This window comes from Aethina tumida, chromosome 2 (assembly GCF_024364675.1).
Source record: "Aethina tumida isolate Nest 87 chromosome 2, icAetTumi1.1, whole genome shotgun sequence".
In the NCBI taxonomy this organism is placed as follows: domain Eukaryota; kingdom Metazoa; phylum Arthropoda; class Insecta; order Coleoptera; family Nitidulidae; genus Aethina; species Aethina tumida.
In genome coordinates this window covers 37,779,831-37,793,238 of record NC_065436.1, presented here as the reverse complement: position 1 = coordinate 37,793,238, position 13,408 = coordinate 37,779,831, and the positions used below count along the sequence as shown (strand labels likewise).

At 29.3% G+C, this 13,408-nt stretch overlaps 1 protein-coding gene across 5 annotated transcripts in view; it reads right to left on the bottom strand.

The window, feature by feature from the left end:
- The window catches only part of LOC109595221 (serine/threonine-protein phosphatase 2B catalytic subunit 3), a 68,385-nt gene that overhangs the window by 43,886 nt on the left and 11,091 nt on the right, over positions 1-13,408 (bottom strand). For all 5 annotated transcript variants that reach the window (XM_049963346.1, XM_049963347.1, XM_049963348.1 and 2 more), the window contains exon 2: positions 2,428-2,631. In XM_049963346.1, the coding sequence (XP_049819303.1) occupies positions 2,428-2,631 (204 nt within the window). The remainder of the gene's footprint in view (positions 1-2,427; positions 2,632-13,408) is intronic.

Below are 13,408 nucleotides of genomic sequence, written 5' to 3'. Positions count from 1 at the left end.
AATAAACATTTCGGCACAATTCACACAACGTTTAACAATACATTGCATAAATATTCAAGTTTCGTGTCGATTGTCAATCAAATCATTTTGCAAAAGCAATTTTCTTTAATTACAATTCCAAATCAATAATTTGCGAATAAGTAGTGGTAGTGATTAAGTGAATTTGTGCGCGCCCAAATAACACAAACCTGACCTACATAACACAATAATTGAATGGACTCTCGATTTACATAATTCCATGATTAAAATAGTCTGCACGTCTAATTTTAGATGAAAATTGTTCTAATTTCTATTTCGCCAGTTGCACGAATTATTTTAGAAGTGCGGCCACACAACGCAAAAGTACCCAATTCAAAATGCATCCAACCTAAACGCAATTTGCGTTTGTTTATTCATATCGTTGAAACGATGCGAGCTCCAAGGACGCTTTTCTACTACGGAAATCAAGTATTTTTATCCTATGACAAACGACGTAATTTGTCTATTCATTGTTAACCGACGACTATTTCTTGGAAAGCACAAATTCCATTTGGAAATCGTTCTTTTAACTAAATATTTTATTTATACACTTAAATGATTATTAAATATGTTTTAAAAAAAGTTCTATTTTAATGAAACGGAGCGAAGCGACGTTCTGTCCTCAAATTTCCAAATGTTTCAAAATTTCAAGTTATTTTTAAAATTGGTGACTAGACATTCTGTCTAGTTTTTAAATGGTCATTACTATTTTAAAAATGATAATTTTGAGGGATTTGTTAATAAAGTATTTGCACAATTTTGATCACATAAAACGAAACAGTGCATTATCCATTTCATAATTATCGTTCATTTTATCTTTTTTTTTTCAATTCTTAGAACCACTAGAAATTTAACATAATCTTTAGCAAGTTAAACCTAGGTATTTTTCTTTAGTCAAAACACTGGATCGTTAGCCTTAATGTATGTAATATATTTGTTTTATTTTATTTCGTAATCAAATATTCATTTGTTTCATTCAATGTTTCTCATTTCTGACAAAAATGGAAAATAATATTTCATATATTACACAAAAAAAAGATTATCATGTAATTGCTGAATGAAAACTGGTTTGAAACGGGGGTAGCCAATCGATTTGTGGTGGCATAAAGCACCACTTAGGGTCAGGTAAAATCAAAGATAATCTAGGAAAGACTAATGGTGAGGGTTTCTACCGAGGAGGAGAAGGAGGAGGAGGAGGAGGAGGAGGAGGAGGAAGAGGAGAAGGATAATAAAAGTGTTAACTTTTTAATACATTTTTAATAAAAATTGTTTAAAAGGAATAACAATTAAAAAAAGTATTTTAGGTATACCTATTGCTAAATCAAAAAATCAATATTTTTCAAGATATCTGATCGAGTGTAATTTTAGAATAAAACAATTGATAAATCTATTGGTTTTAATTACTTGCCATCATTATTTAAAAATTAAATTTAAAAATATAAGCTCCAGTAGCCTAGACTGAACGTCGCTTCGCTCCGTTTATTTACAACTGTTTAACCAACAATAAATTAATAAATCGTTGCTCGGAGTAAACATTTATTAGAGACACACGCGTCAATAACAATAAATGTTTCTATAAAAAAGTAGTGGATTTGATGCGTTTTTTAGAATAGAGGAGAGAAAAAACGTGCAGTGAAATGGAGACGAGTGAATTTAATATAGTCGTATGTACCTTTATATTCATCCTTTTGTGCCGCATCCAAGAGAGCATTTTTATTTCGCGTGTGACTCGACTCTGAAATTGTCTTTTACGAAAACTACTTTTGTTTTATGTTTCTGCGAATAAATTCTTGGGGCCCATGCACCGTATAAATATTATTCGTGATTCTGGATTCGTGTTAAAGGGAATGTAATAATAATAAAACGCCAGCCACTGCGTCGATACGACACGAGTGTCGTTTTGGGTCCATGCGAAATCTAATCTGCGACGATGAAAATTTATGTCAGTCCGTCGTAAAGTCGAGAAGCCGCGTTTCCATAATTCACCGTCGAACAGGGACTTACTTAGTTTAATTATGTGTGTGTGCGGCGAGCACTTAAAGCCGAAATTTAATTTGGATAATGTATGCAGAAAGGGAGCGAACGGCCCGGAACAGGACCGGATCTTTGTTCGCCGTATAAATGAATAAAACACTGCCAAGATGCAATGCGTGAAGGAAGAAAGGAACAATCGTGCGATGTGTGTTGTGTTGTATGTAATGGAGTTTAACCTAATCAGATCACGTAGAATTGCTTAATTAATCCGCAGCGGTGCGATAATGAATGTGCAGTTAAGTTGACCGTAAATCGCCTTCAGCACATTCGCAATTCCGAGTCCATTTGCGAAACCACACTTGCCAACAATTAGTGCATTCGCCTGATTTAAAGATACGAATGAATGAATGAATGAATGAATGAATGAGTGATTACCTGTGACGGGTGCTTCAATGTCGATCATCGTTTTCTCGGCGCGCAGCAGATGCGCGCCCTCATTGATGATCTTGAGTGCAGCCGCTTCATCGATGCGACCTTCCAATATGAAGTGCTGCTTCAGGACGTCCGGTCGCGGTTTCGCCGTCCGAGGATCGAACACTTCGGCCACTGTCAACTTATGACTCGGTGGGAACGGCACAGCTGTAACAATAACAAATTTTATTATTATCTTTTATTATTTTCAATATGCCTTATTTATTTTTAAACTAAAACAATGTTCACTCTTTTATTTATTTACTTTTAACATTTTATTGTTTTATAAAATGATTAAACAAATTTCTTCAAGTCATTTTTTAATTATTTATTTCTAGTTTTCTTATTATATAAAGTGGTGATGTTCAGTCTCTTATTCATTTTTCTAATTGGTAAATTATTCATCTTTCTAAAAGATGTAAAGAAGTAATATTCTTTTTTCATCTATTTTTTAATTGTTAATTTATACAAATTTCTGAAAAGGAGCATTTTTATGATTATTTATTTCAAGTTACTTTTTATGTTTTAAATGGTCGGAAGGATGAGATATTCAGACTTCTATAAACCTAACTTAATTGCTAATTTATTCAAATTTTAAGTTTAATAAGTGAACAATAAGAGATAATATGTTTATTTAAAACGTATATATACTAATTGTAAAAAAACGCAACACCCAGAACGCATTAGAATATTTTCATAAAGTTTGGTATACAAGTATACAACAAATGATTAAAATTTGAAGTCAATCGGAAAACATATTGTCAGTTTTTTCTTCATATCAAAATTTGATTTATTTTGTAATTTGTACTAAATGTTTATGTTGTTTAACATCTCTAGAATATGAACAAGAAATAATTTTGGCCAATTAAGCAAGTTTGATATATATAGAATAGTGGGTCTCGATGAAGTAGTCAGTATTGATTGTAATACGATGTTAGCAGTCATGAAATGAAGAGAGCAGAAGAGATAGAGCAAGTAGTTCCGGAAGAGCCAGAGCTGCCACAGGGCCACAAGACCGTCGTCTTAGATTATTGGCCCTAAGGAACAGGATGAGTTCAAGGTGGATGATTTGGTATTCGATCTGTTTGCCTCCATATGAGGTCCTTTGGCGTAAGGATTTAGCACTCTTTTTTGGACTCACTTCTACTAGCAAACTATAGGCGCTAACTTAGTGACTGATGTATGGTATGCCAACAGTGAGATGAGGAATGGAATCACATTGTGTTTAGTGATGAATCACGCTTTTGCTTGGACATGTACGATGGTCATGTGTTAGTAAGACGGCGACGTGGAGGAAGACACGATACTCCGTTAGCTGTGGAGAGTCATATTCATAATCCTATGGATTTAATGGTATGGAATGATATTGCTTATGATAACAGGTCACCTTCAGTTTCTATTAGTGTCAATATGACGTTCCAACGATGTGTGGATGATGTTTTGGAAAATTTTCATCCCTACATAAGAAGAGATCTTGGGCTAACTTTTCAGCAAGATATGGCCCGTGTCAGGAATACGTTAAAGCCTCTCATGTAAATTTACTACATTGGCCACCCAGATCTTTAGACCTTTCCCTAATCGAAAATGTGTGGGATATGATGGGGCAACGCTTAAGGAATTTACAGCTCCCTCCACCGACCCTTAATGAACTCTAATTTAGTTCTTGTGAGATCAGATACCACAAAAAAATGTCGACAATCTCATTAGATCGATGCCACAATGCGTCGAGTGTCTTTATGAAAGATGGGGTCCGACCTATTATTAGCTTCTGACAATTTATGTATTAAGATTTATTTTAATTTTTCAATCAATTATTATTCTGCAATACGTTAAAATTTTTCTAAAAAATATTGAAATAAATCAATTATAATCAATCAAATCAAATATAAATAGATAATAATTTACTATTTTAAATTTATCATTTATCAAGCATTATATATATATATATATATCAAAAATAAAAAATCAGCAAAAAATGCAGATCATTTGATTACCACCACAATATTAATCTAAAAGCATTTAGTTGTCACTAAACATTTAATAAAATTAATAAACAAAAGTAATAAAATTCGTTTCTTTCTTCAGAAGGAAGGTTTACCACATTAGCAAATTGTTGCAAGATGCAATATAACGGGTTCCCTAGAAACTAGAGGAAGAGTGATAAATAACAACTGTAATATGTACAGACTATATACCACCAATTTATTTTGAATGCAGAAGACGAAAATCTTTATGAGCTCGTGGTCTATGAAAGTTGGCTTTGATCACATTGATAAAATGTTCTGTTTTCGGATAAAAGGGTGATAGGAACTGTTGACCGTCAAACTGGAGTCAGAAAAGAAACTTGTGCATAGCAACAAATTGCTTTGCAAGGATAGTGGTTCCATATGTGGACAGAAACGTTACGTGAAGGAATAACTGCTTTGGTATATGTTCCTGTCAAAATAACTGGATAAATTTACATAATATAATCCAGTCTATTGTACCACCAATCAATAAGAGGGGATCTAGGCCCCAATTTGATCGACAATGACAATGCTCGCCCACATCGAACCCAACCGGTCCAGGACGTTAGATACAGTGAAATTGGAAGAATGGCGTGGTCACAACACTACACAGCAGGTATAAGATTATTCATCTGGAGTAATTCAGTGTCATTTAAATTCCCCTATGAATATTCCATACGTACCACAGGTGTAGTTGAAAAATGGAATAGTATCTCTTAGGAATTCATGCACAATTATGTAAATGCTTTATTACAATAAACTTATATTGTTGTCATTTTTGATAATAAAGTTCGTTGATGAAATAAAAGCCATGGGACAATAAGAATACCGAATCTAATTACCGGATATGTTTTGGTGCATGATGGTAGCTTCTAGGAAAAAAAGTAGGAGCTATATCTGTTCATAAGAACCTTAAAAAATGAGGTTGAATTCCTCATTCAATTTTCAATGATATTATGAGCTTCGGAATTTTTTAAAACGTTACGTTACACTGAAAAAAATTAAAAATCTATTTTTTGCTCAAAAATCAATTTCTTTTTATGATTTAATGCTTGAAATGATAGAATACAGATCTTTGCGATTACTGTACTAGTGAAAGCAACAGAATAAAATAGGAACACTCATAAAAATAAATGTTTTTCATATAATGAACTCTAATCATTATTATAAACTTTATTCTAACTATAATGATCAGTATTATTAAATCAGTATAAAATACTACTGTAACACATCGTTCAATAAGTCCCGAGACTAACCCAGAAATGGTCCTAGTAGTATCAAACTGGCCACGTTTTCCTGGAGTACGAACCTTTACATGAAACGTGTAAAAATTTCACGTCGATCGGACCACAAACAGCAGAGTATCGAGGTTAGAGTAAAGTCACTTTGTAATGTGTTTGAAAAATGGCGAGTTTCGCGTGTTGATAAAACATTGTTATTTAATGGATAAACACAACGTGGAAGCCCAGCAATGGCTTCAGAAACATTATCCGGACTCCTCTCCTCCAATGATTTGTCGATGGTATGCTGAGTTTAAACGTGGTCGGTCGTACGGACACAAACAATGCGGAAGGTGAGTGAAGTGTTAAAAATCATAATGAAAAATCGCAAAGTGAAGGTCCGTGGGATTGCAGAAATGACACAGATATCATCTAGAAGCGTATTTACAATCCATCATGAAAAATTGAGCATGAAAGAGGTTTTTTCCAAGTGGGTGCCGCGATTGCTTTCAATGGAACAAAACAGCAAACCACAAGTCCATGAAAACAAAGGCAAAATTGAACAAATTGGGCTTTGATTTGCTTCCCTATGTATTCGCGAGATTTAGCAGCCAGCGACTACTGGCTCTTTGCTAATCTCAAAAAAATGATCCAGGGAAAAAAATTTGGCTCGAATGAGGAGGTTATTGCCGAAACTGAATCCTATTTTGAAGCAAATGATAAATCCTTTTATAAACATGGTATAGAATTGTTGGAAAGGAGTTGGAACGATTGTATCATTCTAAAAGGAGATTATATTGATGAATAAAAATGATTTTTGAAAAAAAAAATGTTGTTTTCGTTGTTAGTCTCGGGATTTATTGAACGATGTGTTATATATAATTCAACTACGTTTTAGAGAATTTAGGAAAGTTTTCCTTTAACTTTAATCTTTTAACATGGTTAAAAATCAAAATTAAGAAAATAACTTCGTTGTTTTAGGATTCTTAGGAAAAGATATAGCTCTTATTTTTTTTCCTAGAAGCTACCATCATGTACCAAAACATATCCGGTATTTAGATCAATCGACTCACGAAGTGATGAGAATAACAATTTTTACTGATTTCCCATGGCCTTTATATAAAATCGAATAAAAATATAATTACAAATACAAAAACCAAAGTAATATAAATTTTAAAAGTTTTCGGTACCATAAAATGTTATAAAATAATTATTAATATATATATATATATATTTAATATAAAATAATTTTATTTGTAACATAAATGTAATATGGTGGATTCGTCAGGGAACATTTTAATAATAAGCTTTATATTAAGCATTGAAAAATAAACAATAAACTATTAATTACATTTACATAATATTTATTAATTAAATTAAATTTGGTCATTATTACATGAAATAATAGCCACATGCTAACTATGGCGCATCGTTTGCAAACCGAAAAATAATAAAATCGATGTTTCGTGTTTTATATGTACGAGCATTTCAGTATACAAACATAAATTTGCATAAGCTTTACATTTATTTATTCAACACGTCGGTCGTCGGTTGTTTAAACAGTGCATATTTATTTTATGTTACATACATAAAATTTTAAACCGCAAACGAATCCATTGACTGTAATTCCATTTTTGTATATTACCACACAATAAAAGCACGTCCGGTTAAACAAAAGAAAAGTGAGGGCGGAAATTTATGCTGCGACATAAATATTATAAGACGAACAAAAAACTGTCTTGTTTTATTCGAGAGAGCGGGATGTGACGAAACGCACGATAAAATCGAGAGCGGATCGGAAAAACAAAGGAGCCGACTTGGAAATTGGAAAACATAAAGGGAAACCGTTATCGGGAATGTTTTTATATCATCTGTTCGCTGCTGCATATTCGATAATCCAGCCAATTATATTCTCTGTATCGAAATATTTGTCATAATTGAATTGTTGATATTTTTGTCAGCATAAGAAATTTAATAATGTTCGAGAGAATAATTTTATTATCTCGTAGAGATGAAGCAATCGCAGACAATGCCAATTAAGTTTGCATGTATCCAGACGGAAAAGTGGGCTTTTCATAAATTAATTCGGACCGTTACGGAAATAACTCAATTTCACGGAGATTTCCCTTCACCAGACCGAACAATTCAAGATGGTAATTGTGCACGGCGTTCGATCTTCTTACGTGCACTAAATTGACGAATATAAATTGCTTAATTAGCAACAAATCGAAAATTACAAACGTATTTTTGCTAGACAATATTAACTTCCACAAATTATGCTATGTTAGTTCTTTTTCGTTTGGCATTGAAGTTTAATTAAAATTTTGACCGTTTAATTTTAGAAAACAATCCTGGCAAGTGAACATTAAATTTTATTGTTTAATCCGGAACATTAGTCTATTTCAACAACGATTCAATCCGAAAAAAGTGAAATTTTGGCATTGTTAACTGCAAATGTGGGAGTTTTGGCTGTTACTTCAATCCTACAAGATTTATTTAATCTTGTTTACTGCACACTATTGTTTATACAAGAAAAATGTTTAATTAATCACTTGATCTGCTACATACACAACTATTAAGTTTCTCAGTAAAGTTAATATGATAATTACGTGAATTATTCATTATAAAACCACAATTTAACACTGTATCGTATTTATTTGTATTGATTCGAAAGTTGCCCGCAGCAAAAGTTGTTTTTATTAACATAATTATGTACGAACAGTAACGTTAAATAGATAATATGACAAACCGCAGTTTTGTGGTAAATTAAAGTCAAATCAACTGGAAAAATATGAAATATATATTATCAAAATGAAATACGACTAATTAAGGAAAATAAAATTAATTAAATCAAGAAGGAAACGATGAAACGGGAGGAAAATGTTTTGAAAGCCAGACAGATAAATATTTAGATTCGGCACTTTGAAGCTCTAACGTCGATCTAATAAAGTTTAACGACAAATTCGAAAGTAAAACAATCCAGTCTGAAGTACTCGAAATTCATTTTTAGTTCGTTTGCCTCCCGAACGAAACAGTTATGCGAATTTAATTGGACCGTTCTAGACCGTTCGTGTGATATCCGATAGCGCCTTCGTCTCGGACTTACTCCGACCGATTAATTGAATGCCGAAAAATAGACCGTTTCGCCATTGCACGAATGTTAATGTAAAGATAAGTTTTTTGATTTATTCCATTGACTTTATGGCATATTGTGACATTTAGAGAACAATGTAACTTAAAGAGTTTTATTGTTTGAAAAGTTTCCAAATGTTCTTAGAACCTGTGCCAACGTATCGTGTTTTAGGAGTGCACTTATACAAGATTATAATAATATTTCGATCACTGTTTATTATTCTAAATGATTATATTCATTTATTTTAAATTTTTTCATCCATTTTGTCTCCCATGTTGAATTTCAATTGTATCATAATCTTTTAAATCATTAAATTATATATTATATATATTATTCTTGTTGTTTTAGAAACAATGTGATCTCGTAAAACAGGTTTTCTCATGTATAGATTTCTGGAGACCTAGGTGGGAGCAGTGTTTTCAGACATCTAATTTTTGTTATTAATTTATTTATTTTATTATAGCATAATTTTAGTTCACTATTTTAAAATATGTAAGAAAATGGTTGTTCAGAATTATATTGTTCCTAATTTCTTTTCCGTCCGTTGTATGTTTAATTTTAACTATTTGAAGGATTTATTTATATTGTTCAAGTGACGTTGTGGAGATAACTCCGAGGGAATTGTTATTATGTTTATATATTTTTTGTTTGTGTTGTCGATAACTGATTAAAAGGCCTCCCTTTTGATGTTATTCAAAAATTGAGACCAGGGGGGAATTAGCTTCAGTATTCGATAGAGAGTCTACATGACGACGACAATAACTAAATTCATTTAATTTGATTAGTTATAAGTTATTATTATTGCAAGACACACTATGTTGATAGTCATAGTCATAGTCATTGTAAATTAATTTATATATATATATATATATTTTGAGCAAATAACATACAGATGTGATGATAAATAATTCACAATTGTTATGTTATTTATTCAGTTCTACGCATTCAGAATTGGGTTACTATATTTTATAATTATTTTCGTATCACACATAACGAAGTTTTTTAATTATTATAGTTGATCACGTGGCCAATTTTTTCGTCCTTTTGTAAATTCTAATAGTACCCTGGTTAGTACCATTACAATGTTAACTATGTTAATTTATGATATATGAAACAGAAAAAAACTATAAACTTAAATTGAATATTAAAAATATTTTAATAAATAAAGTTGATTAACTATATTAAACATTAAATATTTTTATTAAATATTATTATTAAAAAAATAATAAACTTTTTTTAGTATTTTCAGAAATTTTAAAGCTGAAAATGTCTGAAAATTTTGTGACACTTAAATTTTTTATCTGGATATTAAATATTTGAAAAAAGGTCAATATTTTAAGCAGTTTTTGGTATTTCATTTTTGTAATAATTTATGGCATAAAATAATAAAAATATTCATACAAATGCTGAAATTTAGAAAATTCAAGAATGTTAATAACTTTTTCTTAATTATTTTTAATAAATTAATTGATGAATGATGAAAAAGATTATTTTCAGAAATGTTAATCCAGAAAATAGCTGAAAAATTTGTAACAAGTAAAATTTTTATTGTAACTTTTGAAATTTTTTATTTTTTACTTGATTTCTTTAAAATATTTGGAAAAAAAAAAACTTGATATTTTTAGTAGGATTCTAATTTTTTCTAATCAAATGGAAACACACAAAATATTTGAAGCAATAAAAATTTTTATTATAATAATATTTTGAAATTTTAAAAATTAAAAATTTTAGTTTTCTCTTGTTTTATTTATAAAGTGAATTTTATTTACTATTACAAGTAGTTTTGGTATTTTTATATTGTAAATTTTGAAACATATACATATATTTATTGTATATTGAAATATTTTTTAAATATTAATTTACTCAAAAACTGTACAATACGATTTTGTTAATCAAAAAAGGAGGAAAAAAGATATACAATAAATTCAAATTAAATATTAATTGAATAAGTACGTAAGAATGTAGAGTAATAAATGCAATAAAATCTATAGTAAATATTAACTTAATCATATTAAAAATGGTTCAAACAAACCGACAAGTTACATATTTGTGTTATTAAAATTAATTATTAACCGTGTTTATTCTCGGAGTTAATTACCTAATAAAAATTAAATTTGCACAGGAAAATCTGAAATGAAAAGGTCACGTAGGTTTTTGAATGATTGTATTTTTTATTGTTTACACAGTTTGTACATTATGTACTATTTACCGACAGGCGAGTGTTTACTTGGCAATCAATAGTCGATTTTGTGGCACATTTAAATCTAGATGTCAACGTTATTGACTCTTTAAATAGATGAGTGTAAACGTTAAATTTAGACCCATCACAATTTAATGTCGGTTTATTAACATGTTTACTCGTTTTCGACACGTTCAATCAGTTTAAAGTTTCGCGAAAATTAATTATTATAATGTGTAACACGAAAGGACCAATGAAAAATCGATGGACACGTTAAACTAAAATCCAAATGTGCGTGCTATAAAAAAATGGTCGGTCGCTCTTTATCCGCGCCTGTTTGCCCGGAAAGAGTGTGAGACTAATAAGCCAAACAATCGATGACCGAACGTGGCAACTTCACCGAGATCGAATAAATGAAAATTGAAATTTCAATTAAAAACGTACTTTACACAGTTTGCTTTTAGGCTGTCAAGTTAATAATGGACGAGGTCGAAAATTTTGTTATTTACCTGAAAATGTAACATTGACGGTAAATAATAGTGCGTGAATTGGGTCAAATAAAATCAATTTTTTTGTGTTACACAACCGAAAAACTAAGAGTGAAAAATTTAATTAACGATACTACGAGCTTTATTTGCAGGTATTAATTGATAAAGGGTTGATTAAATTTGTTTGGTGCATTCGCGTATTACGAATTGTTATCAATTAGTCTATTGACGAATGATATTAATTGTTAATCCATTTATAAACGTACGTTGTTTGTTCGAATAAATTTTATCAATCTACTTAAAACAGTCAATAAACACAAGGGTGCGGTGCTGTTCAAAATTATTAATTTCCCAATACAATTTCTAAAAATGTTGGTACAAAGGTTAAAATTTTTATTTTTAATATAAGATAAACACTTGTAATCAACACACTTTAAAAAGTTTTTACGGAAAAACGTTTAAAAATGTTTCATATATACAATAACGTATATTATTTTATAAATAATTAAAATATTTAAGATAACTAACTATAAAAATAATTAACTTATTATGTTTGTAATTAATATTAAATTTCAAATATTTACTAAATATATTTAGTAGTTTATGCTATTAAAAATTTATAATATTCAAATATTGTAAAATTTATATTTTTTATATAATTTGTTTAGCAGAAACTTTATAACTCACAAAAACTGTGAACAAAAGATTTTAATTTTGTAGTCTAAAATATAATACAAAGTTGTTACTGTTTTCTTAAACTTAAATAAATGATTCAAATTATTATAGCATCTTAGTTTTTTAAATTATATTCATATTTCTTAAAAGAACTAAAGATTTAATTAAAATATTTGAATGTAAAAAAAGGTATTTATTATTTTTCTTACTATTTTAATAGTCTTATATATTGTATGTAATATGTTTAATAAATAATTAATTTTTAGAAAATTTAATTTAAAACATTACAATTTCTTTAAATATTTAAAAAATTAAGGGAATTTTTGTCTCATTTTTTAATATTTGAATAATTGTAAGAAAATTTAAAAAAAAAAAAATAAATAAATAATTTAATACATTATATATAATAGTTTAATACTTTATAATTAACAATTATTGTTTTCATAATATAGGATAATGAAAAAATATATAACTATAAAATAAATAATTTTATTTAAAAATATCAGAAATAAATATAACTATAACATTTCTTAATTTTTATTCTAAATAAAGTTTTGTATAAAGATTTTATATAAAATCAGGAAATCCATTAATAATTTTTTAATGTGTTTTGTCATTTTAGATTTAGATTTAATATAAAATATGTTATATACAATAAAGTTATAGCATTTTTTAGAAAACTAATTCCAAATAAAATGGACAAACATAAATTAATACATATTTTTATTAAAAAATTTAAGTAATTTATTTACTAAATATTTTTAAAAAAAAGTTACTTATGTGGTAAAAATGTTTTGAAGAATTTTCAGATTTCAAAATCCTTAAATTTAAAGAATTTAAAAATGCCGAAAAAATTATGAATCAGTAAAATAATAAATATTTTTAAATGAGTAAAAAATGTTGTAAACGTTAATAGAAAAAAATGGATGCAAGTTAATAAACAAATCAAAAAAATTTATATCTCCTCCCGAAAATAAACATGAATCAGCTGCGGCATTTTTTCGCATGTTTTGTATTAGACAAAATTGATTCGAGTTTGGAACGTTGCTCGACACACAAACATCGATACTAATGCTAATGACTTGGCAAACACTCCGTCGCTCCAAATGCCAATTTTATTATTGATTTCCATTCAATTATTAATCTCCCGACGAAAGTTCCACCTGGAAAAACGTTTTACGACTTTTCCGAGTGCGCTTCCGAAAAACTGTTTGCGATGTTTGCGTTGCATTGAATGGAATTAA